Source organism: Phocoena phocoena, chromosome 11 (assembly GCF_963924675.1).
Source record: "Phocoena phocoena chromosome 11, mPhoPho1.1, whole genome shotgun sequence".
Taxonomy (NCBI): domain Eukaryota; kingdom Metazoa; phylum Chordata; class Mammalia; order Artiodactyla; family Phocoenidae; genus Phocoena; species Phocoena phocoena.
Genome location: NC_089229.1, coordinates 96,434,452 through 96,461,472, shown reverse-complemented (window position 1 = coordinate 96,461,472; position 27,021 = coordinate 96,434,452). Strand labels below are relative to the sequence as shown.

At 52.1% G+C, this 27,021-nt stretch overlaps 1 protein-coding gene across 6 annotated transcripts in view; it reads left to right on the top strand.

Annotated features, from left to right (window-relative positions):
• CD9 (CD9 molecule) overlaps nt 1-26,455 on the top strand; it is a 35,482-nt gene extending 9,027 nt beyond the window's left edge. Inside the window, exons 2-9 of one of the 6 annotated variants that reach the window (XM_065886820.1) lie at nt 15,233-15,338; nt 21,459-21,556; nt 21,687-21,758; nt 22,104-22,178; nt 23,781-23,879; nt 24,001-24,090; nt 24,715-24,798; nt 25,946-26,011. In XM_065886820.1, the coding sequence (XP_065742892.1) occupies nt 15,233-15,338; nt 21,459-21,556; nt 21,687-21,758; nt 22,104-22,178; nt 23,781-23,879; nt 24,001-24,090; nt 24,715-24,798; nt 25,946-26,011 (690 nt within the window). Of the gene's footprint in view, nt 1-15,232; nt 15,339-21,458; nt 21,557-21,686; nt 21,759-22,103; nt 22,179-23,780; nt 23,880-24,000; nt 24,091-24,714; nt 24,799-25,945 lie in introns of all 6 variants that reach the window. The other 5 variants (XM_065886821.1, XM_065886825.1, XM_065886822.1 and 2 more) reach the window with 5 other exon arrangements.
• Nucleotides 26,456-27,021: the final 566 nt, after the last annotated feature.

Sequence of the window (27,021 nt, the reverse complement as noted above, 5' to 3'; positions counted from 1 at the left end):
GTCCACAGTGCTTTGTTACAGCAGCCTTAATGGACTAAGACTAAGTTATTTACAAATCCGAACCAAAAACGCCTCTTCCCATCTAGATGAACAATTGCAGTGTAGCAGTTTGCATGCACCCCTCACGTCCATGCCCGCCTCTGTTGTGTGGGAAGCCACCCTCAGCAGAATGTGTCCTGCAGGGACAGGAAACTCGTCCCCCGTAAAGACTCTTCCTCCTGCTCACCCTGATGCACTATAGGCGCCTTCTTGTGATGTGGGGCCATGGATTTCAACCTGTTACTATTATGCTCAGACTTTTTTTTGTCTTTTTAGCCACACTGGGCAGCTTGCGGGATCTTAGTTCCCCAAGCAGGGACCAAACACGAAGTCCTAACCACTGGACCACCAGGGGAATCCCTATGCTCAAAAAAAAAATTTTTTTAATAAATTTATTTATTTATTTTTGGCTGTGTTGGGTCTTCGTTGCAGTGCGCAGTCTTCTCATTGCAGTGGTTTCTCTTGTTGTGTGGGCTTCAGTAGTTGTGGCACTCAGACTCAGTAGTTGTGGCTCACAGGCTCTAGAGCTCAGACTCCATAGTTGCAGCATACAGACTTAGTTGCTCCGTGGCATGTGGGATCTTCCTGGACGAGGGCTCGAACCTGTGTCCCCTGCACTGGTAGGCGGATTCTTAACCACTGTGCCACTGGGGAAGTCGTCCCTATGCTCAAACTTTTTAAAGCCTCCTTTCTACAAGCCTGGGGAAGTCATCCCACACTCTACTTTTCCCCTCTTCAATCAAATTATAGCCCTGGCTCCCCAAGACAGATAGATAACCCTTAAGAGATCAGAAAACTCATTTCAACTAGAAATTACATTCTCTTCCAGAGCTGGGGAGGAACCCTTAGAATGGGGAGCTGGTGTGATCCTCATGCCTCTCAGGGCCCCATGCCCAGGGCTATAAGACAGGCCTGCAGTGATGCCCTCTCATTCCCTTTATCCTCTGCTGGCAGGATGGTGCTGTAAGGGGCGGGCAAAGGCTTCAGGCCATTCCTATAGGGATACAAGGACAGTGGCCAATGGGCAGCTGCAGCGGTGTCTGCACTTGCCAGGCTTACAGAGGTGGCGCAGTTGGGAGGGGAAGGGAACGTACCAGCTTACTCTGGAGAGTCTGTTTCCCGGAGCAGGGCTGTGGCCACACTCACTTCTGGCTGGCCAGCAAGAACGTGCCCAGAGCTCTCCAGCCAGAGGCCAGCAAGAGGAGTCCCAGGCTCTCTCTCTAGACTCTGTCCATCAGGCTCCCCCAGAGAGACGCCAGACTCCGATGGCACCTGCAGGCCAGGTGGCCAAGGCAGGTACCTTCCTGTCGTGAGAAGATAGGCCTTCTGCTCTTACATGTGGGCTCTCTTGGGGCCTTTACGGATCGAAGACGCCACTTTTGAAATAGAATCAGCTGTGACCAGGAAGGAGAAAGGATAAAAGTGAAAAATTCTGGCCCTGAAATTAACAAAATGGATCAAAAAGACCTTTGAGCTTAGCAAAATGATTGAGAATTTGGGCTTTGCAGTCAGATTGTTCTGGGTCCAGGTTGTAACTCAGGCACCTCTTTGCCATGTGATCTCAAGATGAGCTCCTGAACTTCTGTGCCTGAAACTTCTCATCTCGAAAACAAGTTAATATTACCTACCTGGTGGGTCTGTTGAGAAAATTAAATGATTCAAGTGAAGTGCTTCGGGTGAGGCAGGGGACACAGCAGACAGTGGAGGGCTTACTGTTTAATCATTGAGACTAAAATGAAGAGGGGATTGTGGCAGAGGAATAGGGCAAGGGGTATCTCCCACCACTCAGGGTCACGCGAGCAAGTGGTAACAGGTTCCATGGATGGAATGAGAGCTAGCTGGTCTGTGTGGCTGAAGTGTATCAGCAAGAGTGTGTGTGTGTGTGTGTGTGTGTGTGTGTGTGTGTGTGTGTGTGTGTGCACGCGTGCAATCACCAGGCATCTTAGTTAGGCAAACACAATGGAAAACACAGTGGTATTCTGGAATTTAAAGCAAAACAGCCCCAAAACAATCCCCCACATCAGATGATTTTGGTTGAGATCAGAATGGCTACTTTCAGCAGAAAATGCATTTATGGGCTGGCTGACGTCTGCTACACGTCTGGCCAGCAGGCAGTGGAAACTTGAAACTTCTTGTTTGGAAGGAGGTTACCTTGGGCAGAGGCCTCCCTCCCAATCCCTCAGCCCCAAGTGACTTAACACTGGCACCTTGTATTAGCTAAAACTTTTCTCCTCTTAGGCAGAATAAGGGCTCTGGTTTTCTTTTTTGGCCACGCATCGAGACATGCAGGATCTTAGTTCCCCGACCAGGGATGGAACCCGAGCCCCCTGCATTGGAAGCGCAGAGTCCTAACCACTGGACCGCCAGGGAAGTCCCACTCAGGGCTCTGGTTTTTAAATGATGCTGGCTCAGTCCTCAGGAGGGAGGATTTCTCAAGTCTTGAACTTGTTCAGACCAGGTCACTGCCTAATTTCCATAAAGGTGTGCTGAGAAGAAGTTTACAAGGTCTTTCATCCTCTGCCACACCCCAGAGAGGGGACACAGCTACCTCCCTTCCACCAGGGATGAGACAGGACGTCAAGTAACCAACCTCTGCCTGGCACATGCTGTGCATGTGACGGAGGGAGAGAACTGTCAGCTGAGTCACTGCATACCTGCTGTGTGACCATGGGCAAGTTACTTGACCTCTCTGAGCCTGTTTCGTCATCTCAAGCTGGGATGATCGGAACTACCTCGAAGAGTGTAAGGCAGTCCCACCAGCATCCTCAGATTCAGAAGGGGCAGCAGGGCCTGACAGGAGGACTCTAGTCTCCCAATATTCCTCTTCTCCCTGGGAGATCTCTCACTATGTGCTTCCAGGGAATGTTCCCCTGTTAGCAAGCTGAACACAGTTGCCCAAAAGAGGCCAGCAGAGCAAAATGGTGGCACCCACAGGCTGTAGCTGTTGAGCCACCACCGCGCGTCCTCCCAGGAGGTCCACAGACAGGCTGAGCCTGTGCTCAGGAACCTGGGGAAAGTTAATTCTTTAGACTTATCCTACAATTTTTATTATTATTATTTTTTAATGTTGAATTATCTAGGCGGTGGGGTAGGTACCACAATCTTCTCGGCGTTTAGGGCACTGAATAGCAGAAGTCCGCCTCCCTGAGGTCCTGGCTTGGGAGAAGGGGGTGGTGATGGTTGGATTTTGTTTTTGTTGCTGTTGGGACCTCCCCGCCTCAAGGTGCTGCATTGTGTAAAAGAGTAACACAGAGCAGCAGGGGGCGTTATGACCCAGGGGGATTATTGGGGGAAGGAGGGGTTGAATTGTTGGAAATGTAGATTCCTGGGGGGAGGCGGCCAGTTGGTGCCTCTCCTTAGGCCTCACTTTCCTAACGTGGGTAATGAGGGTAGTCATGCCACCTGCATACAATAATACAAGGCCATTGGGAGCAAGTACGGGATATTCAATGTCAAGTTATTATCATGGAACCTGGCTCATAGCAAGAGCTCAGCTGTCAGCTTCTACAGCTGTGGTCTAGTTAGTATTACGTAAGGAGCTACCTCTCCTTAGAACTTTTCAGAGGTTGAAGTTGTCCTAAGCACTCACATTCGTCCCCATCTTATTGCTTCAGCTCTGCGAAGCCGCATCACTGAGGGCATTGCTCAAAGCTGAAGTTTTACCACTAGGCTTCCTCTCTTTCAGGAGGTGAAATAGACGACTTATCTTTTCATCTGTCTACAAAACGCCCATTTCAGAGATTCCCCTGGTTTGGGAAAGGTGAGGGAGGGAGGGACCAGTTTGGGGCTTTGCTTGGAGTGGCCCATAAGCATACCCAGTTGACAGGGACCTCTCTTGTGGAATCTGCCCAAGAGGGGCGGCCTCAGCACCTCTCCTTCAACGCTCGCCTTCTGCTTCCCAAAAGGGCTGGATTCCTCTTATGGAGAGCTTTTTGACACCTTGAAGCCAGGTCCCAGAGGGGACAGAGCCAAAGGCACCATTGCTTCTGTGTGGACACCTTGGGAAGCAAAGAAAGGAAGATAGAACTGGCCCTGAAGGGTTCATTTCCCCTGGGACCCTCTGAGGGTGGGCTTGAGGCCACCACCTGTCCCATGCTCACCAGAGGGAGGGGGGGAGGGGAGAGAGAGAACGGACCCAAAGGATGAGTCCGTGGTCCTTCCCTCCCTTGGCCCTGGCCTTGGCTGGCATTGGTGCCCTAAATTGGACTCATCTAGCTACCAGGCAGGATAAGGTTTAGGTCAGAGCATCCTGCCAAATTCACGGTGTCCAGACCAGACTCTTGTCCCCCCACAGAAAATTTCTTGGGGGTTCCCATTCTTCCAGTTCACCAGCTGGCAGGGAGGGAGCACAGTATTGAGAAGAGTGCGGCTCTGAGCTGCTGGCTGCATGGATCTGGTTCAGAGTCAGCTCTGCCTCTTGCTGGCTGTGTCTTTTTGAGCGAGTTGCTTAACCTCTCTGTTTCACCTATAAAATAAGTGTGACGAGCGGATTAAATGAGATAGTATACTTAAATCACCTCCTGCGATGGAGGACACGAGTGAGTGCTCATGAAGAGTGACTGCTACTGTTATTATATTATTTATTTTCCTTTCCCTAGCCTCTGGAGGAGTTACTAATGGACAAAAGCCTGCCACAGTCAAATCAACAGTAACTCTAGATAAACCTACCAGGTCATTGACCATCAGCCTCTGCATGTGTTCTTTCTTTTTTTTTTAATGTTGTTTTCCTAGAATTTGGGGTGATTTGAGGAAGAGTCCAGTTCCATACACAACGGCAGCCTGTCCTGGGGAGAACGTAGGCTGCAGAAATTGGGGAAGTTTTTGCCAAGAGCGCCCTGCTGCAGGGGCTGCCTGAGTCATTTTGGCGTCTGGGGTAGGAGGGTTCACCAGGTGAGTCTGTGGCTGGAGGCACATGGAGAAGCCAAATGCAAGTTCCGACTTGAGCGTTTACTGTGACTTCCCCACTCAGTGGGTTCAAGAGGGTGTTGTCTAGCCAGTATCTGTCTTTCTTACCTCTTGCTTCCTTCCTGCTTACGTGTCCTGTATCCTCCCCCTTATCTGTCACCATTCAGCAGTCAAGGTGGTCCTCAGCCCCAGTCCCCCTCCCTGGCTTTCCAGTGCCAGCAGGAGCCCTGCACCCAGGGGAGGCTCACATCCCCGCTCCGTAGCTTCGTGCCCTTTGGCACTGGCGTTTCAAAAGCTGGTCTCTGGGTTCAGAACCCCCAGAAAGAGCTTTTCCATTCCTCCAATTGTTCAGTGTTCAAATGAAAGCCTTAGAGCAGTGGTTCTGAAACCTGAGTGGGCAGCAGAATCATCTGGGGGCGCTTGTTAAAACATAGATTGCTGGGACTTCCCTGGCAGTCCAGTGGTTAAGACTCCATGCTTCCACTGCGGTGGGCTCGGGTTTGATCCCTGGTCGGAGAACTAGGATCCCACGTGCCACGCAGCGCGGCCAAAAAAAAAAAACAACAGCAACGACACGGATCACTGGGCCTCACCTCACTTGGGTTTCTAATCGAATAAGTCCAGGACGGGGACAACAAGTCTGCACGTCCGACAAGTTCCCAGCTGATGCTGCTGCCACTACCGCTGGTCTGGGGACCACGTGTTGAGAACCACTGGCCTGGAAAGCAGTCTCCCAGTGGCCTTTGAGGGTGCAGGCTTCTGTAGATGTGCAGGCCAGGAGAAGCCCCAAGGGGATGAGACGGCCCCCAAAATGATCATCCTCACGGGGAAGGTGGGGGACAGTTGTTCTTCAGGACTGTGATCTCTGGGGCTTTGCCGTTCATCTCTAATAAAACTGATGTTAGTAATATGCCCTGGTTGGCATCTTTCAGTTCTGCCATGAACGAACAGTTTACTTTTTTTTTTAATATTTATTTAATTTTGTTTATTTGGTTGCGGCAGGTAGGCTCCTTAGTTGTGGCTCGCAGGGTCCTTAGTTGCGGTCTGCCGGCTCCTTAGTTGCGGCACGTGGGCTCCTTAGTTGTGGCAGGCAGGTCCTTAGTTGCTGCAGGCGGGCTCCTTAGTTGTGGCATGCATGGGGGTTGTAGTTCCCTGACCATGGATCGAACCCCCCCCCCCACCTCGGCCCCCTGCATTGGGAGCACGGAGTCTTAACCACTCCGCCACCGGGGAAGTCCCTAACAGTTTACTCGTGATCCTTAAGGAAAGCAAGTCATGGCAGTTTTTTCCTGATGAGCGTGGAGTTTGGTTTTAGCTGTTGTTATCCTGTGCGGCGGGCCTGGAGAGGGCAGGACTCCAAGACCTCTGCTCCTGCCCAAGTGCTTCATCCTTCCAGAGACAGCAGCTCCGGGGAGGAGGGTGCCGGGAGAGGGTGAGAGAGGCGTTGGGGAGCCGGCTCCTGTTTGCTCTTGCCAGCAGTGCCTGGCCCGGGCTCCTGACGGTGAATCAGCCCATCAGGCTTGGCCCTCTGTGCTGAGCCAGGGTTGCCATGGAGATGGGTGAGGCTGGAGCCCACAGGTCTAGGTGGCCCGACTTGTTTCTAAAGGCCATGTGAACACAGAGGCCCTTATCTGCACTCTCGAGGCTCCATCAGGCGTGAGTGGTGAGGCAGCTTACATCCTCAGGGTTCAGCCTCTGTGACTTCCTGGGTGGCCAGGGGCAGCTAAGCTGAGGTCTCCCAAGCCCAGTATGTTAACAAAAAAATCCAGGGCTGATACGGATCTTACCGAAGGAAGGAAGTAAAGAGGTCAAATCCCCTCCCTCTCTGTGATCTGCTCCTTCAGTAACTGCTTCCTGCAGCGTGAATTCGCTCACGGAAGCAGCCTGGGATCCCAGGAAGGACAGAGGCCTCCACTCTCGGCCAGCCGTGTCCCTTACCCTCCCCGCCCCACTTCTCTCGCCGCATCCCGGCTGGTCCTAGCGGAGCTCTGGAGGCATCTCCTCCAGCACACCGCACTCACACAGACCCACAGAAGACAGACCCCCACTGTCCTCAATCGCCCTGTGCCCACCCAGCCGCCTCCTCAGATCAGAGGAGGACACACAGCTGAGGCCGCCAGGAGCCGTGAATATCCCCACTTTTGTCTTCGTGTCGTTCGCAAGGTTTACTTATTATCATTGTCATCATTATATTCCCCACAGAATCTGGCTGTCTCTAGCACTCACGGTCGTCAGAGTGTTTTACACGTTAATCTTCCCCTTCAACCTCCTGGGTCAAAGGCAGGAAAGTATCAAACTCTTTTTTTACAGGTGGTAACTCTGAGGTTCAGAGAAGCTACGGAGAGTGCTTAGTGCCACACAGCTCCCAGGCAGCAGCGCTGGAATTAGCCCCAGAGGCCCCGCCACTGTCCACACATGCAGCTATTCTCAGCAGAGATGTGCGTTCTCCTGGGAGCGCTCGCGTGCCGTGGGATGGAGTGGCGGCGGATACGTGTTTAGAACTCTGCCAGGTGATTCTCACATCACCCCGTGGCTGGCTCCGGTGTGCAAATGACAGAGCTAGGGCCCCCTGCTTCTTGCCCACTGTTCTGTCATGCCACCTGTCCCTTACTAAAATGTCTGCTGCATCCCTTTGACCAAAGTCACCAAATAGCCAAGGCTTCACAGAAGGACGATGGGACATAGGAAAGAAAGCACTGCCTTCTCCCCCGACCCCCTCCTGTCACCACCGCCCACCTCTAGCCGCTTCCAAAGTGGCAGATGGGACCACTGCAGTCTGAGGTCAGCCTCAAAGGAAACTGGATGTGGAGAATGATCTGCCCTGCACTTCCTGGGCCAAGACAGCTGGATGGAGAAAGTGTCCATGAGTATTTTGTCCTTTTAAAAAATGTGTGACCCGTCAGGTCATATTACAGAAGACAGAGGGGACCGAGAGGAAAGAGGCCCAAGCCAAGACCACCCAATGTGTTTGCCTTGGGAAGATTTTTCTTTGAAGTGGGGTTTCCCCCACGGAGAGACATGGTTCCTTCCACCTGAGGGATGGGATGCAAGGCGACACATACACGCACACAGACAGACAGACAGACACACACACACACACACACACACACACACTGAAACCTCTGCGGTCAGCCGGTTGCCCTTTTCCTCTGTGTCACCTCGTCACCTCCCACCTTTCTGCACGCTTGCTTCAGGCGTTTCGGGTGGTACGGCATTCCTCTGGGCTCCAGCTGGAATTGGCTTTGCAAACTCAGCAGGGGGTCCAGAGAAGCCAGGTGCCCCTAAGCAACACTGCACTTAGGATTTGTTTTCAATTCGCCCCTTGGAATTGGAGACCTTTCCTTTAACTCGGGGTGTGTGTTGTAGTGTAAGATTTCTAGGCCTGTGCCTATGGGTCTGGTGTGACTCACTGAAATACCCATCTCTGCGTGGGAGGGAGCCTTGTTCGTGTTGTGCTTTCAGCCAGGGGAGAGGAGAGGACAGGACGGGAAGCTGGGCCCGCCTGGGGTGGGGCTGGGCTTTCACGCCTCCTGAAGCTGGCATCCACCCCAGGTGACCGGATTACCTGTGTGCTCCTCAAGGATTGGAGGGTCTATCCAAATACTCACAATGTGGAATCCATACCCTCCAGGTTTTATGAATGGTTTCAGAGTGTCTGTGAACTCTAGAAGTTGTATGGAAAATTATAGCGATGCTTTTTGGACTTTTTCTGAGACTTTCACCCAATTCTGAAACATCTGTCATCCAGAAAAACTTCAAAATCATAAATTCACAGATATTCTAGAGTGATGAATTCAACACCTATCACCAGACATCTAAAACGTCACATATATATATATTTTTTTAATATTTATTTATTTGGCTTCGTGGGGTCTTAGTTGCGGCACGCGGGATCTTCGTTGCGGCATGGGGATCTTTACTTGCGGCCTGTGGGACCTAGTGCCCTACCAGGGATCAAACCCAGGCCCCCGGGCATTGGAAGCACAGAGTCTTAGCCACTGGACCACCAGGGGAGTCCGGTCACATATATTTTAGAGTGAAAGAATTAAACACCCATCACCACTTGAATATTGCTATTAAAAGTATAATGATATCCAAAGCTATGTATGTTAAAGGTTTACTTTATTTAATTATATCTAGTCATCTTTAATCAAGTATTATTAAATAAAAAATGAATGCATTTAAAAAAAAAAGGATTGGAGTGTCTAACTGGACTTCGGTGGGCGGTGAGCACAGCAGGGCATGGACTTTTTATAAACCCTCATTTTCCAAAAGACTTGATGTGGACGTGCCCCTGAATCTCACTGTGACATTCATCACATACCCTCATGGCTCTTTCTCAGTATTTATTCTGGGCAAGTAGTTGTTCTTTGTAGTTTCTGACCCTTGTTGGGAGATGTTGGAAGATGGGTCTGGATGACAAGCCGGTGGGAAAGGAGGCTTGTCCAAGGTGAGAGGACCCAGGAGAGGAAATTCTGATGGGCTTCAGAGCTTCTCTTTCACTGAAGTCATCCTTCACTTATTGAATAATGATTTACTAATGACTGTTTGGTCCCAAGTATGGATGGGGTGCAGGGGAGCTACTGAAATGACCAAGAACTCATCCTGCCCTCCAGGAGAATGTAAACAGGAAGGGAGGGAGCGAGGATGCTGGGGAGGACCCCTGCGGAGTGGGGCTCACATTTCCTGGGGAGGAAGCTGAGGACTTCTTGGTGGGGAAGCAGCTGGCCTAGGTGGTCTGGACAGCCTTCCAGGAGGAGGGGCTCCCTCCAGCTGAGGCGGGATTTACGAGACTTATTTGGGAAACTTTGAGGGATTCCATCTAAGGAGCAGGGGAGAAGGAAGCAGGGTTCAATGTTGTTACTGCTTAGAGATCCAGAAGTGCAAGGATGGAGTAGAAGCCTTAACACTCGGTGACAGCCCAAGCCGTCTGAGCCTTTCAGAGGAATGGCCACTGTCCTACATGAAGGGCAGGGGGCCCCACGGGGACTCCTTACTGAGTGAGGACTTGGAGGTGGTTTAGCTACAGGCTCGGGGTTTAAAGCGTAGAGCAGCCAGGAGGAGCAGTGCAGTTGGAGGAGGAGACGGTTTGTTTTCTGGGTTTTTTTTAGGATAGACAGACCTGCCCATGTGTGTTGGCAGAAGTCAGTCAGAAAGAGAAAAACAAATATCGTATATTAACGCATATATGTGGAGCCTAGAAAAATGGTACAGATGAACCGGTTTACAGGGCAGCAATAGAGACACAGATGTAGAGAACAAACATATGGACACCAAGGGGGGAAAGTGGCGGGGTGGTGGGATGAATTGGGAGATTGGGATTGACATATATACACTAATATGTATAAAACAGATAACTAATAAGAGCCTGCTGTATAAAATAAATTAAATTTTTTTTAAAAAGTGAAGCAGAGGCAGGAAAGAGGTGGATTAATGGAGCAGGTTCTTTTTTTTTTTTTTTTTTTTTTTTGCGGTACACAGGCCTCTCACTGTTGTGGCCTCTCCCGTTGCAGAGCACAGGCTCCGGACGCGCAGGCTCAGCGGCCACAGCCCACGGGCCCAGCCGCTCCGTGGCATGTGGGATCTTCCCAGACCGGGGCACGAACCCGTGTCCCCTGCATCGGCAGGCGGACTCTCAACCACTGCACCACCAGAGAAGCCCAATGGAGCAGGTTCTTGAAGGAGACAGGAAGCTTTGAAGGAGAGGCCCCACCATACACACACACACTACACACATACACGCATACACACAGAGTTTTAGAACAGATTTAGAGGTACAGAAAAGTTGCAGAGATACTACAGAGAGTCCCCTTGTACTCCTCCCCGTCTCCCCTCTTGTTCACAGCTTATATTCCCTGGGCACATTTGTCACAGCTCAAACCAGCATTGGTACGTTACTCTTAGCTAAGCTAGACTTACTCGGATTTCACTTGGTTTTCCAGCCCAGTCCCCTTTCTGTTCCAGGATCCCACCCACAATACCACATGACGAGTGTCCTGTCTCCTCCGTCTCCTCTGGCCTGTGACAGTTTCTGTCTGTCCTCATTTTTCATGATCCTGACAGTTTTGAGACATTCTGGTCAAGTATTTTATAGAATGTCCGCAGGTTAGGTTTTGGCTCGTGTTTTTCTCCTGGCCCATCTTCTAAGAAGAAACTGAGCGTGTGTGAGGAAATAAAGAAATCTCCAATAAAACGTTGGGGAAAACTGTTCTTTTTCCCTGCGATATCAAATGGGTGGGACCTTTTCTGGCCTGAAGGCGGAATGTGTCCCTTTGGCTTTTGTTGGAAAGCGGTAACCAGGCCAACTGGGCAGAGCCTGGGGCTGGGAGTGGAGGGGCTGTACCTTCTGCTTCTGTCCCCACCAGACCGGTTGGTGATGGTGGGCAGGTCGCTGCCCTCTTTCAGGGACCCCATGAGCCGGGAATTGTCTGAGCACCCTCGGCCTGCGCACTCTAGTCCTGCCATGATGGGTAAGAGGCGGGCTGCAGCCGAGGCCTCTGTGTGGCTGACATTCCTGCCACGTACTGTTCATTAACCCTGGAGGAAACGGTCAACTTCTTGGTCCCCCAGACCCCTATTTCCTTATTTTATGGAGTCCCTCAATAACTTTCTGGCACCCTTTTTAATTGGAGTGTAGTTGATTTACAATGTTGTGTTAGTTTCTGGTGTACAGCGAAGTGATTTAGTTATACATATATAGATATTCTTTTTCATATTCTTTTCCATCATGGTTTATTACAGGATATTGAATATAGTTCCCTGTTCTATGCAGTAGGACCTTGTCGTTTATCTATTTTATATATAGTAGTTTGTATCTACTAGTTCCAAACTCCTAATTTATCCCTCCCCCATCCCCTTTCCCCTTTGGTTTTCTATGTCTGTGTGTCTGTTTGTGTTTCGTAAATAAGTTCACTTGTGTCATATTTTAGATTCCACATATAAGTGATATCATATGGTATTTGTCTTTCTCTTTCTTACTTCACCTAGTATGAGCATCTCTAGGTCCATCCATGTTGGTGCAAATGGCATTATTTCGTTCTTTTTTATGGCTGAGTAGTATTCCACTGTATATATGTACCACACCTTCTTTATCCATTCCTCTGTCGATGGACACTCGGGTTGCTTCCGTGTCTTGGCTATTGTGAATAGTGCTGCTTTGAACATTGCGGTGGCACCTTTTTTAAAGGTTGAAGCTCTTTTTGCTGCTTGCTGGTCATTCCTGTTTGGTTTCTCCTAGGACTCAAGTAGCTGGGGACGAGAGCCAGGTGGGGTGCTGGGGGACCCCTTTCTGCACACCGAAAAGTGTGCCCTCCTGGGAAGTGCTCTGAGCTCCGCAGATAGCACTGCCTGCACACCCGGGAAGGCCACTGTTAAGTGGTGTCATGGCCCTGTGACCTCCAGCCAGCTGAAGCAGTTTTTCCAATAGCGTTACAGAAAACGGGGCAGCTGTTGGCAGCATCCCTTCAGGCCAGTTAGCTCAGTAATTCAAACAAAACGGGCAGCAGTGCTCATTTCTCTGTGATTTTGGTGAACCGAGCCTCCCAGTCCCGCCCCTGTCCTCCCTTCCTCCTGGGTTTCTTGAACCTTCCTCCTCACTCATGGTGAGTTTTTAGGCATAAGAAACTGAGATGTATTACTGCTTTTTCCACTTCTTTTTTTTTGGCCGCACCACGTGGCATGTGGGTTCCCCAACCAGGGATCGAACTTGCGCCCCCTGCAGTGGTAGCACAGAGTCTTAACCACTGGACCACCAGGGAAGTCCCATGCTTTTTCCACTTCTGCAGAGCCAGCCACTTTTCCTTCCTCCTGATGTTAGGTCTGGGATGGTGTCCAGATGTGGCAGGACCCTGGACTCCTCTCCTGTATCTGGCCTTGTCCTTGGCCGGGGTGGGACCTTCTGGGACACTATTCTCCACACAGTGTTCTTCTTGCCACCTGTGCGTGTGGGCCAGGTCAAAGGTAAACGACTGGCTCAGGATCCTCAAGACTAAAACTGGAAGTTTCGTTTGGGTGCTGTTACCTGTGCATGGGATCACTCCCAAAGAGACCCAGCTCCTGGCCTGACAAGCTTCTGGGCAGAGCGGAGCTGTCATCATCTTTTGTAGCTTCGTTCTTTTGGACGGGATTGGTTTTGTTCCTTTTGTGGTGACTCGTTTAAGAATTTTTCCAGCAGAGTAAGGGGTGGATGAGTAACTTTATCCACAGGGAGAATGACTGGAGGATAAGCCTTGGATACCTGCAGGCAGCCTAGAGCAGAAAGGACGTGCGTGAAAGGACACGGCTCTCTCAGGCCCAGGTGCTGTCAGCGACAGCCCCGCCAAGATAAGGGCGAGAGGGGAGACTGAGGCCAGGGCTTGTGGCTCAGTGCTAACCACAGTCTAGGACTACCTGCAAGTGCGTGTGAAGCTCCAGCCTTCGGGCTTTTCAGGCTAATGCTTTCACATCCCCAAAGAGGCCAATGGCCTCCGTCTTCCATTCTCCAGGAGTCTGATTGGGCCTGCTTGTGTTGGGGGTGGAGAAGGGGGAACTGCTACCTCCTTTCTTATAACTCTCCAAGACCCCAGGGGAGCTAGACCAGGGTCTTGGGTCTCAGTCCCCAGTGCACCGAGATTTCCCAGCTGAGCCCTTGTTCTAAGAGGTCCTGAGAGTCAGGAGAACCCAGACTGAACCAGAGCATCCGAGCTCATCACGCGTGTTCGCCAGATGAGAGATCTGAAGCGATAGAACTCTAAGGAATTCCAGACCCTCACTGTGGACACCTCTACGGGAGTAGACAAGGGTTTTTTTTTTTTTTTGGCCGCGCCAGGCAGCATGCGGGATCTTAGTTCTCTGACCAGGATTGAACCTGGGCCCTCCCTGCAGTGGAAGCACAGAGTCCTAACCACTGGACCGCCAGGGAATTCCCTGTAGACAACGTTTTAACTCTACTGCAGTGTGAAGTCTTGGGTCACCCCTCCCACTGTTGCTGTCTCCACTCTCCACCCAGCACGTCCAAACCCGCTGCAAAGTCATGGGAAAAGGAGAGAAGCAGAGACAGAGAAGAGGCCTGTCTATACTGCAGGCTGTCCTGGCCCTTGGGGCAAAGAACCCAGCTCCCTGAGGAGGAGGGTTCTGACACAGGGTGCCTCTGTTGAGGAGGGTGGGCCAGCGAAACCTAGGGCTGGGCATTGGCCCTGAGCCCACACACCCTCATCCAGCCAGCCACCACCCACAGCCTGTGAGTCACCCCAGCAAGCCCTGGTACAGGCCAGCAGCAGTGGGGAGGGGAGCTCAGCTGGCCTGGCGGGGCTTGGCAGGGGGCCTCCTCCCTGGCATCAACTTCAGCAGTGCCTGACGGGCCAGGATTGATGCCTCAGTCTTTCCTTACTGGGAGAGTCTGCCCTTTAGGGTCCAGTATCTCAACTTGCCCACCTATGAAATGGGATTTTCACTAAATTATAGGATCGGACAATCCTCTGGAGATTTCTTGTCTAATGTTTACAAGGATCACCCGTAAGTAAATGTCCACCTAAGCCTGGAGTCGGGTGGGTCAGCTTGTTAGGCTTCCCTGTGTGAAGAGAGAGGCGCCAGCTGTGGGTAGGTTTCACTGAGCAGCATGGTTTAGTCCGGAATCACAGCTGCCCTCACAGCCCAGGAAGGTACCTACGCGTTGGGCGATGTTTTTTCTTTTTTTTTTTTATTGTCTGGTATATATACAGAGGAGTGCAGAAAACACAATCAGTGTGAAGGATAATTATGAAGTGAATATCCGGGCCACTACCACCCAAGTCAAAGCTAGAATATCGCCAGTGCCCTAGACCCGCCTCCCACCCCCCACCCTGGTGCTGTTCCCTCATCAGAAACCCCGCCCTCCCTACAGGCCGCCACTCACTCGACTTTATGATCATCACTTCCTTCTTTTGCTGTTATGATATACATGCCCTCCTAAACAAGAGTTTTCACCTGCATGGAATTGTATTGTGCATGTCCGGTGCTTTTTGCTTCTCCTGATTACCATCGTGACATGCACTCGTAGTATTGCACAAACTGTGGCTGGTTCATTTTCACGGCTGTATAATATTCTGTTGTCCACGAGGTATCCATCCCCGTACTGCTGGTAGATAATTGTTTATTCCCAACTGGCTGGTATTTTTAGCAAATGGCTCGATCCCCTTCCCACACCCCCACCTGGCTGCTGCTACTTCCAGGTGCCCTGTGAGGGGCAGAGGCCAAGGGCAGCTCACCTGAGCTAGGGCGCCGCGCTGTTCCTGACAGCCAGGCTCACGCCGATGTCCCGTGTGTCTTGCAGCTTGCCGGGATCGCGGTCCTTGCCATCGGACTATGGCTCCGATTCGACTCGCAGACCAAGAGCATCTTCGAGCAAGAGAATAATAATAACTCCAGCTTCTACACAGGTGAGTGGGGGACCTTGCTGTTCCCTCCAGCTGTGGAGAGTCCATGTTGATCCAAGGACTTGGGCTGGGGAGGACTTTTGCTCCAGCTGCATTGCCAGTCGGGTCCTTTTCCAGCTGGCCGTTTGTGTAGTTGTGCCCACGCATTTGCATTTAACTGATGTGGTGTCTTTTTCCAAGCTGACCGAGCCTGGCATTGGGACCATTCTCTGATGCGAAGTCAGCTCCGCCAAAGCTGCTGCCACCCTGGAGGGTTTCAGAACCTCTGTTCTTGTCTCTGAACTTCTCTCTGAATTTTATGTCTAAGAAACCTGGTTCATTTCTTTAATTTAAAAAACTTTGTCCTGGGGACCCACAGAGCCAGGGGAAGGAGAGGGGGCATCTCCCCCACGGTTCAGATAGGGGCTCAGAGACCCAGAGGACCTGCCTCCTGGATAACATTCAGATTAATACGAGAGACTAGAAGAGACACCAGCCCCTCAGACCCCTGTGCCGGGGCACAGGCCATGCATGTTAAGTCTTATCTGTTTTCTAAAGTGATTTTGTTTTAGGGCAAAGGCTTCCAGTTTGAAGATAAATCGATTTAGCAAGTTTCTTTCTGCACACGGGTCCTTTGGCATCTTTTTCTAGCATCGTTCTGTCACTTTCACCAGCATATTGCCGTGTAAGCATCTCTAACAGGAGTGGGAGGGCCGGGGCCTGTCTGAGGCAGTTCCCTGGTTTCTGAGTCAGCTCACAGATCCTCTCGGCTCTCCCCTCGCCTGGTTGGGGGATAGAAAACACTTCATTTGCAAGAAACAAAAGCAGCCCCCTATTTTTAGGAGGATGCTGTCATGTCATCAGGCTCAAAGTGTAAGTTTGGTCATTTCCTTTCCACCCACCAAAGAAGTTATTTTTAAAAAAAGACGGAGCAAACAGTCTGAAGAGCGCTATCACCCAGACCTTCAGGAAGAACGCGGTGGCCAGTGATGCATGACCCCCTCGAGGCCGCCTCCCAGGGCCAGCCTCCAGCTGGTGGCCCCGCAGGCGCCTGGGTCTGGGGATGGTTTCCCTGCCTTCATTTGTTTTTGGTGGTGCTGTTAGTTGGGGTTTTTTAGGGAGTGTCTCCCAATTGTCAGAAAGAAAGTAAGGGAAAGAAAAGCACAGCATACTTATTTTTAAAACTACACACACACGCTCTTCCCTGGTGGCGCAGTGGTGAAGAATCCACATGCCAATGCAGGGGACACGGGTTCGAGCCCTGGTCTGGGAAGATCCCACATGCTGCGGAGCAACTAAGCCCGTGAGCCACAGCTACTGAGCCACACGCCACAACTAGCCCGCGCGCCTAGACCCTGTGCTCCGCAACAAGAGAAGCCAGCGCAATGAGAAGCCCGCGCACCGCAACGAAGAGTGGCCCCCACTCGCCGCAACTAGAGAAAGCCTGTGCGCAGCAACGAAGACCCGATGCAGCCAAAAATAAATAAATAAAGTTTAAAAAAAAAAAAAAGTACATTGAAAACTACACACACAGGGTTTTTAGGGAGCAGGTTTCCATAGGGCCCTGACTTGTTTTAGCTACAGCATTCTTTTGTGAGGTTTTTGGCAGCCTCGGCAGGCCTGGAATGCCACTCTGTGAGCTGGGGCAGTGGGACTGCAGGGTAGGGGCAGGGGCTGAGGACAGGCCTTGAGCTTTCCATGTCACGTCACAACAGGGAGCTGGGGACCCTCCGCAGGGAGAGCAGATCTGGGAGCAGGCGTGTGCAAGCAGGTGGCATTGTCCTAGAGCGAGTCCCCGGCCTCCCCATGCTCTGCGGGTGCCTGACTCCATACCTCTGGTCGCTTCCAACGACCAGTTTCTGTTTTGTTATCTAGGACTCTGGCTCATTCTGTGTATTTTTTTTTTTTATTGGAGTATAGTTGATTTACAATGTTGTGTTAGTTTCAGGTGTACATCAAAGTGAGTCAGTTATACATATATTCACTCTTTTTTATTTTTTTGGCCTCGTGGCTTATGGGCTCTTAGTTCCCCGACCAGGGATTGAACCTGGGCCCTCAGCAGTGAAAGCATGGAGTACCAACCACTGACTGGACCGCCAGGGAAGTCCCTCCCTAGGCCTTTTGACTTTGCCCCAATTGTGGTTGGGGGAGACAGGCCCCCGGCACCAGCAGCCCAGCAGGTGACAGGTAGGAAAGTCAGGCAGGTGGCAGGAGAGTGACAAGCATACAGCCAGAGGGGCCAGGCCTGCCTCCAGGAATCTCCCAGGACTCAGGTTCCCTGGTCATTGTGGCGTCCTTCTGATGGCCCGTGGTCCTACCTGAGGGGGCCAGGAGCTGGTCCGAAGGCACATCCCAAAGAGACACAGCAAAACCCCTACTGAGGGACAAGTGGCCACTGCCCGCTGAGCTCTCATAGACAGATACAAATCCTCTGCACTGGACCCCCTTCCTGGGAAAGGGCTCAGCTTTGAAGACTTCATTCTGCTGGCAGAAGCCCAGGGCTTGGAGGGTGATGCAAGTGACATCACATAGAACACAGTCAGCGACTGACCACTTGGGCCTGGCTGGGCCCCGCGCTTCGCTGAGTGCTTTGGGCAACTGAATAATTGTCATAGCCGGGCAAAGGGCCAAGGAGGCTTCGTTCTCTGTGTCCCCTTCCCCCTCGGGCTGTGACATCAGCCTTTGCATTGACCCACAGCCCCTCTTCCAGCAGAGGGTGCCAGCTCCATCCCGGCTGCTCTTCCTGACATCATGGGGTGACCGTCCCTTGCACTAGGGCACAGACCATCTGCAGGGCAACCCACAGGCCAGCCTGGCCATGCAGCTGACCCTTCAGGAAACCTGAAGGACCCAGGGGTGTCTTTTCTCCAGCGGGGCCACAGCTTTCAAGGTAGAGAACAAATGCATAATCAGGCAGAGAAGCGAGGGAAGCAACTTTGCAACGTTCAGTACAGTCTCTAGCGGATCCAGAACGGCTGGCAGCCTCATATGGGCCTTCTCTCCAGTTTGGGCCCTGGCGATTCAGGCCATCAACAGTATCCATAATCCCAGGCTGCAAACGAATTGGGGAACTTCTTCTTCTCGGTCCCAGCCCAGCAGCCCTTCTTCAGTCCTTGGTCCAGCCATCAGTGGGATGGACAGGGACGGGGAGAGAGCCATCGGGGAGCAGACTTAGGGTTCCTCGGAACCCCTGCTTGACTTATTTGGAGACGGTAAGCTGTTCTCAGCAAGTGGAGGCCAGAGGCTCGGCCAGAGTTTGTTCTGCACGCAAACGTGTGGGGAGCACTCTTTGCAAGATGGGATGGAGGTGATGACGGGAGGCTGACGTGTCCCCTGCCTTCCCCAGGCCGGGAGCCCCGATCAATAGGTGGAAAAGAAGGCTTTTGTGTAAAGGACACGGCAGACGCTACTGCTCCACTAGAAGCTTTTTTTTTTTTTTTTTTTTTTTTTTGGACTGGGCCTGTAATGTCAGCCTGAAGAAAGCAGAACAAACAGCCCTTAAGCAAGTGAATACAGTAAAATCCCAGAGAAGGCTCCGTGACAAATAACTTTTTCCATGAGTCAGACTGAAAGCTAACATCCACTTGTTTTATAAAGGGGAATGCTTTGTCATTTATCACCGTCAGCCCCTGCTCACAAGCTCGGGGTGTAGACCAGGCGGAGCCTGTCCTAGGGGAAGCCCTCACCCTGCAGTGGACGGAAGGCTTCTGGGGTTGCTACTCATAGCTGAGCCGCCCTATGGCTTGACGGCTGCCGTCCAAAATCCCCAAAAACAGCCACCAGGGAATTGCTCATCTTCATCCCCCACTGGATGGAGAGGGTGAAGCCAAGACACCCCAGATCTAGCATCTGTCCAAGCAAGATTTAAAACCAAGACCCTTGGACCTAAAATCTTCATCTGCTGAGCCCAAGATTGAATATTTAATATTAACCGACGGGCCCATTAGGAGAATGTTCTCTCTGCGTGGGAAATGCGTTTTCCTTTAGTGGCTCTCTGTTGCCGCCACCCTGACTCCTCTGCCTTCTGCCAGGGTCGCCTGGCCAGGCTAGGATCTGGACGGAGAGAGAGCACGTCTGTGTGATCATCCCCACTCAGCCCTGCGATGGAGCTCAAAGGAGGGACCTCATCCTTTGCTGTCTTGCCCCAGTGGGGAGAGAGGAGGAGACGGGGAGAAACAGGGGCAGTGTTACCTCTCACTGGGGTCCCCAAGTCAGAGCCCAGACCCGAAAGCGCTGCCCCTTCTCCTGCAGTGCCCCTGTGTGGGCGGGGCGGACCTGCCTCCCCAAGTCCAGCCTGTGGCCCCATGGAGTGGACGACCCAGGAGGATGGGACTTGACTCCAAGACAAGCTGCATTTGTCCCCTTGCCCAGTCTGGGCCGGGCGTGCACGGGGACAATACCCATATTCATCAGGGTTTGCCAGCAAGGCCACGTGACTTGACATCACGACAGATGTGGGGAGGGGATGGGCAGAGGACAAACGCTCCCTTGTGTGCGCCCCTCGCTGTGCTGCCCGGGAGTCTCAGCCACGGGCCGCTGTGAGGTTTGCTGCCTACACAGCTCCGGCCTGGGAGGAGGGTACGGATGTGGGACGGTGAAATCACTGTGACACCTGCCGGGGTTCTCGTCGCAGCGTCCTGTTGTGTATTGTGGGGAAGCGTGCCTACTTTAGGGAGGTCTCCCTGCTCCCAGCGAGGGGACGGCAGGGAGGGAGCAACACGTCTGTGCAATTCGGCATCACAATTGTCGTCCATCCTTCGTATTGTGAAGATTGACAGTAGCTGACTGTGCGTCAACTATACCTTAATAAAAGATTCAAATTTTTTAAGTTAAAGTTAGAAAGATTAGCAGTAGCTAGCACTTGTTGTGGACATTTGGAGCATATGGCCTAATCCTCACAGCAATCCTTGCGGTGGGCATTTTTCCTGTCCCCAGTTTGCAGATGGAAGACAGTTACACAGAGAGATAAGTGGCCTTCCCAGGGTCACAGAGCCGGCTTTCAAACCCAGGCATTTGGGGCTCTCGCCGTGTGACAGGAGGCCCCTCCCAGCAGTGGACAGATGCCAGGGAGGCCTAGGACTTCTTTGCCAGTTTTCCCGGGGCCACTGGGGGGTGGCGGAGGGAACCGGGGAAGGGGGTGGTCACTGCAGGTCAGCTGTGCTTCTCAAGAATATAACTGAACGATGGGCCCCTCTGGGCATTCCCTGGGGGAGTGTGGAATGACTAGGGCCAGGGCTGTGTCCCACTGTGTCCCTCTGTCCCAGGCCAGAGTTGTGGAACTCACAGCCCTTCACCACCCTTTCTGCACTGGACACCCCAACTGAGTGCTTAGAAACCTTGTCACTCACCTTCCCTCTAGCAAGGAGGATCCTTTCCACTCTTAACCTGGTGTAACTGAGTTGCAGCTGTGAGATCTCACTGCTGTGCTATAAGGGATCTTTTGAAATTTTCTAGCAACCAACCCCTCATTTTACTGTTAAGGAAATAAGGAAATTGTGATCTTACCCAAGGTCACACAGCAGTTAGTAGCAGAGTTGGGACCAGAACAAGGGTCTTCTGACACCCAGGCTGTTCTTTGCACTAGAGCAGGGTTCTCGTGCCCTCGGACGTTGCTAACTGTGCAGGCCTGGCTGCCACCAGGCAGCAGGGCGGGAAGGCATCCCCTCTGGGAATATGGCAGAGCTGGCCCGCCCAGAGCGTGGGTGTCTGCGTGTGCACAGCCCCTTCCTGCTGAAGCCTTGCTCTCCTCACCTCTTGTGTCAGGTAGAGGCCAGCAGGGGGTTTGTCAGAGCCTCAGGAAGTTAGCCCAAGTTTGGAGAGTCTAATTTAACTAGCGGGAGTGGGTCCATCCAGCTGGAGACGGATGCAGACTGGACCGGTCCGTCCTGAGTAGAATCTGGGGCTCCCGTGGATGTTCTGTGTCCTAGGGCGGGGGCAGTGGGCACCTTCCAGGAGGGCTGAGGGTAAGGTGGGAATGGGGGCTTGATGGGTGGGTGTCAGAAGAGAGACAGGTGGGAGGAGGCTGTTTGGGCCTCTTGTGCCCTTGACGGGGGCAGTAAGGATGCAGAGAGGGAACGAGATCAAGAAGCACCGACACGTCCCCGCTAACAACCCCTTGTCCTGTCCTCTGCCCTGTGCCCTCAGGAGTTTACATTCTGATTGGAGCCGGTGCCCTCATGATGCTGGTGGGTTTCCTGGGCTGCTGTGGGGCTGTGCAGGAGTCCCAGTGCATGCTGGGATTGGTGAGTGTCCCCTCTGTGCCCACCCGAGATCCCACAGCCCAGGGGGCGGGATGGGGCAGAGCGGGTGGCCCCAGGATGACACGCTTGCCTCTCTTCCTTTCTGGAGCCTCTGTCTTATCACTTCCCTTAGGCAACTAAATGCCAGGACTTTGTTTTTCCCTTTGTCGAGGACCACGTTTGCTTTTTTTCCCTGAATCCACAGGTACCTTCGCCTCCCTTTCTTGTTTCAAACTTTGTTACAATTTTCCTCCAACTCCGGATTGTATTCACCTCCTTCTTTCCTCAAATCTCTGTGGTTTTTGTGAGCAGGTGAAGGTGTTTTATCGCTGACTCTTCGTTGACACCTTAGAAATATCAGTTCTGGGGTCTGTGCCACTCTCTCCTCCTGCGGCTTTCCCCTCCTGGCCTTGGCAGAGCACTGGTAGTTCTGTAGACCCCCTCCCGTCCCTTCCAGGCATCCCTTCCCGCCCCCAGAGGCCGGGTCCCCAGATGCTTGTTCCCGCCGGCCGCCTGGGACTGTGCCTCACTCCAGCCCTTTCCCTTCCAGTTCTTTGGCTTCCTCTTGGTGATATTTGCCATTGAAATAGCTGCGGCCATCTGGGGATACTCCCACAAGGATGAGGTAGGTTTTTCCCGTAAGGTCTCTTGGGAGTTAGGGGATGGGGTGATGGCGGTGGAAGGGTGTCCCAGCTGGTCCCTTGCTTTGGCCTTTGGCCTTCAGCCATCAGACGTGCCTCTGAGGGGAGCACCCCAGGGAAGGGAATGCGAGTGTTCACACTACCCTGGGTGGGTGAGTGCCGGCCACTGCTTCCCGTGCCCTGGACGGCGCTGGCACGGAGTGGGTGTTCGGGCAGTATTGTTGGGTCAGTGTGTCTGCCCCTCACACCTCAGCAGCCCTCCCCTCAACTTCTCTGGAACACGACTCAGGGAAATATGGCTTTGTCTGGCCCGGACCCCACCACACCCACCCCCCGGTCCCTCCCCTCGTCTCTAAATCAGTGCCACCACCAGCCAAGAGCTGTACCCCGCTCGCCGGGGGGGCCCAGAGATGCGTGAGTGGTGGTCCCCACTTCAAGGAGCTTTGACACCTACTGTGGGAGAAAGACATGCATTTGACTAGTGTCACAGAAGCCATTTATAATCAGAAGCCCCGTGGGATTTGAAAGCCGGCGTGGGGAAGGGGACTCTCTTCCGGCTTCACGGAGAGAGAGGGGTGTTGACCTAAACCCGGAAGGAGAGAGAGGATTTCAGGAGGAAAGCTGGTGGAGGCTGGACCTTCCCGGCAAAGAAAGGGTCTGAGCACAGCTGAGGGTGGGCTCAGTGGGGGGCCAGGGTGGGCTGCCTCAGAACAGTGTTTCAGGAAGGGCTGTCTTGTCATGTTTAGCAGGAGGGGCCAAAGAAGAGAGACCCTGGATACAGGCATTTTTTTTTTTTTTTTTTGCGGTACGTGGGCCTCTCACTGTTGGGGCCTCTCCCGCTGCGGAGCACAGGCTCCGGACGCGCAGGCTCAGCGGCCGTGGCTCACGGACCCAGCCGCTCCGCGGCATGTGGGATCTTCCCGGACCGGGGCACGAACCCGCGTCCCCTGCATCGGCAGGCGGACTCCCAACCACTGCGCCACCAGGGAAGCCCTGCAGGCATTCTTAAACCCGGATGCACGCGGTGCAGAAGCGTAATGCCACTTCCTTCGTATTATGAAACAATAGCCCTTCTCCCCTGTTTGCACCAGACACTGTGCTACAGGCTTCATGCAATATCTCCTTTAAATCCTCGCCATAACGTCTGAGGTGGGGACTATTATGATCTCCATTCTACGTACGCAGAAACTCAGGTACATAGAGGTTTGCTAATTTGCCAGAAGTCACCCAGTCTGTGAGTGAAGGAAAAAAGATGGAAGCCTGAAAAACTAGCCGAATCAGGAGTAGGCTTTTTGGTTTTAGTTCCTTAGTTTGAGGCAATTTAATTTTGTTTCTAGGTAGACAGGAAAGAGCCAAGTGGGGCTGAAGGGACCAACCAAAGGTGCAAAAAGAAGGGGAAATGGCTGGAGCAGTTCCTAGAGGATGTGGGAGGAGATGAGGGGGGACCCCGGAGGCCCCGAGGCGGGGAGGTCCTAGTCCAGTGGCTTGTCCGCTCCGGGAACTTGTGGCTGCACGTGAACGAGACGGAACAGGTGACGTTCGTTCATAAAGTAGCCATCTCTGCTCCTCTCGTCTGTGCATCCCAGGTGATCAAGGAAGTCCAGGAATTTTACAGGGACACCTACAACAAGCTGAAAAACAAGGACGAGCCCCAGCGGGAGACGCTGAAAGCCATCCACTACGCGGTACACCGGCTTCGCTAAGACGCTGCCCTTCTCCTTGCCTTTCTTCAGAACGTGTGTGCATCTCTATTTCAGTCCTCTTTATTTATCTCTCCCACCCCCATCCCTGTCCTTCCCTCTGCAGCTGGACTGCTGTGGTTTGGCTGGGGGAGTAGAACAATTTATCTCAGACATCTGCCCCAAAAAGGACATACTCGACAACCTCACGACGAAGGTAAGCTTACGCGCAAGACCCTTGTGCCCGGCCCAGCTGCTCTGGGCAAATCCTGCCAAAGTGGACTTGCATTCAGCTCCCTTGATCTGGGAGGACAGCATCCCAGTGCTTCCTAAACACCTCTTCCCCCTGGGAAGAACCCAAGGTGGCCATCTCCTTTCTCCCCTGCCCTGGGCCTCTGTTTCCTCAAGGGCAGCAAAACAAAGGCCAGGGAAATAACAAAGTGTTCTAGCTCCCTGCTACGATTGGGCCCTCCAGCCGTCATGCATGGGCGATGCTCCCAGGCCTGGACTCCTGCTTTATAGACTTGTGAGCAGCTCATGGTTGTGAGCTAGAGCCAATGTCCAAACTTCAGAATAATAGGAGGTAACCCTATGGCCACATAAGACATGGACCCCAAAGCAAGGGCTCATCCCTCTTCCCTCCCGGATTTCTTGCCCAAATTTTGGGGACCCACCTCCCATCTCTCTCCTGGTTCTCCTTTCCATCCACCAGCCGGTCCCCAGCCCTTGCTCTGGGACCACCGGCGCTCCGGGTATGAGCTGGGTGCCGTGGGGGGGTAGGGGGGAGCCTGGAGCAGGACCGTGTGTGACCTGGGTCTTGGTTTGCCCCCCCCCCCCCAAGTCCTGCCCTGAGGCCATCGAAGAGGTCTTCCAAAACAAATTCCACATCATCGGCGCCGTGGGCATCGGGATTGCAGTGGTGATGGTGAGTGCCGGGGGGCATCGGGAGGGAATCTAAGTAGTTAAGATTGATTAAGCCCTTGCTCTGGCCAGGCACTGTTTTAGCTAATCAACTAATTTATCAACTGATCAACTAATTTATCAACTGATTTAAGCCTCGCCGTATCCACGAAGTGGGAACTGTTCGTATTCCCATTTTACAGACTCGGGCCCGGAGAGACAGAGAGGTTGAGTACATTGATCAAAGTCTCTGAGGTCAGGAGTGAAGCATCTGGGATTTGAACTCACTGTGTCTCCAGAATCCATTCCCATAACCGTTAAGATGCAGGGATAAATGTAAGGTGATTCCACTGTGTCTGGTTCACGGACCACACTTGGAACAGCAAGGATGTAGATCACCCAGACCTGTTAGTGATCCTGGGATAATCTTAAGAACATGTTTTCACCGTGCACCTGCTTTTCTTTGCCCCACGAAAATAGTTCAGTAAAAGCAACATGGATGTGAACTGTCTCACCTCACACTGTGGTCAGAAAGACACCCCAAGGTGGAAAACCAGGAGGAGACTGAAAGCTTCCAACAATCTACTCTCATGTCAGGAGCCCCCAGAAGCCACCAGGAGCCAACCAGCTTCCCTGGGGTCACCCGTCTTCCCCCACAAGGGAGTGATGAGACTGTAGGGGACACAGCCTTCCTCTGCCCCTTGCAAAGACTCCCCCAGAGAGAGAATCGCTTCCTGTCTTAGTGGTAATTGACACCCCTCCTCTGCATCTAGGAAAGGCTTGAAGCAGCTTTCAGTAAAAGGCATGACAATACCTTTAAAACTAGAATAGAAGACACAGACGTACACAAAGAGGGAAGTGAAAGTATTGGCCTGCAGACACTATGGGAATAGCTGGCGTTGGAGCATTCAATTTAAGAACGCTCACCTTGAGAGTTCCCAGGGAGCTGGCTTGTGCGGCCTGCAGCGGCCGACGGCTGCACACTCAGAATCCCCCTGGTCAGCATTCCCTCCACTGTCTTACTTACATTTCTCCTGCTTCACGCCCTTTACCTCATTTGGCCTCGTGGGCACCTTCTCCTTGTCATCTGTAGCGGCCGGCATGTCTCCTGTCTTCCCCTCTCCCTCCGCCTTCCCGCCACATAATTGCTCGCACCCCTTCCTGTCTTCCAGATATTTGGCATGGTCTTCAGCATGATCCTGTGCTGTGCCATCCGCAGGAACCGAGAGATGGTCTAGAGTCAGCGCTGCAGCCGTGAGCAGGAAAGTTCACCCCTGAAGACTGTTGGTTATTTCCTCGGGGTTCTGTGTTTTTTTGTGTGTGTGGTTTTTTTTTTTTGTTTTTCTTTGCCACTAACTTTAGTATTCATTCTGCATTTCTAAACAAAAAAGTTATTCTACGTTTGTGTTTTTAATGCTTTATTCAATATTGATATTCATAGTTAAGGGATTTGGGTTTGCTCTGGTTTATATTTTTTTGGTCATTTGTTTTTGCTTATTATGTTAAGCAGAAATCCTGCATTGAAAGGTACTATATTTGCTAGGCTCTAGGCAAAAGATATTGTATATAAAGAGATTTTTGTGTGTGTCTTTAAATAGATAAAAAATGTCTATCAAGTTTAATCAGGTTGTAACTTATGTTAAAGACAATTTGATACATAATAAAAGATGATGACAACATCCCAAACTGGTTCTGGGGTTTTGCTTCCCTACATTTTTTTTAGAGCTGCTTATGTTTGCAAATGTTTTTCAGCTGCTCTTTGCTCTGTGCGTACGTGAGAAGTAGGTGGGAAGGTTGGTCTCCCTACTTTACTAGTGAAGAAATCAGGGCATGGAGGGATGAAGGGATTTTAATCCAAGATCTCACCGTTGTTCACACATCAACACTGGAGCCTAGCCCGGGACTCTTTCTTGCAGGAATGTGATGTGTCTTGAGGATACAGTAGTAAACATGAGGTCCCCCGTGGCCCAGACTTTTTGTTTTATTCCCTGCTACCCCCTCAGCACCTAGCACCTATTGCCTAGTGCATGGTAGGTACTCAAGATTTGTTGATTGAGTAAATGAGGGTATACTCATCGGGGTTTAAACAGAAGCAGAATATTAAATAACTTTTTTTACAGGGATCTGACCTTACACAATCGCTGGAGCTGGTTAAGCAGTCTCTATGACTATGATCTTTGCTTCCGACATTGGAACCTGACGCCCACAGGCAGAGAGTCAGGGAGGACAGTTTGATGTAACGTGGGCG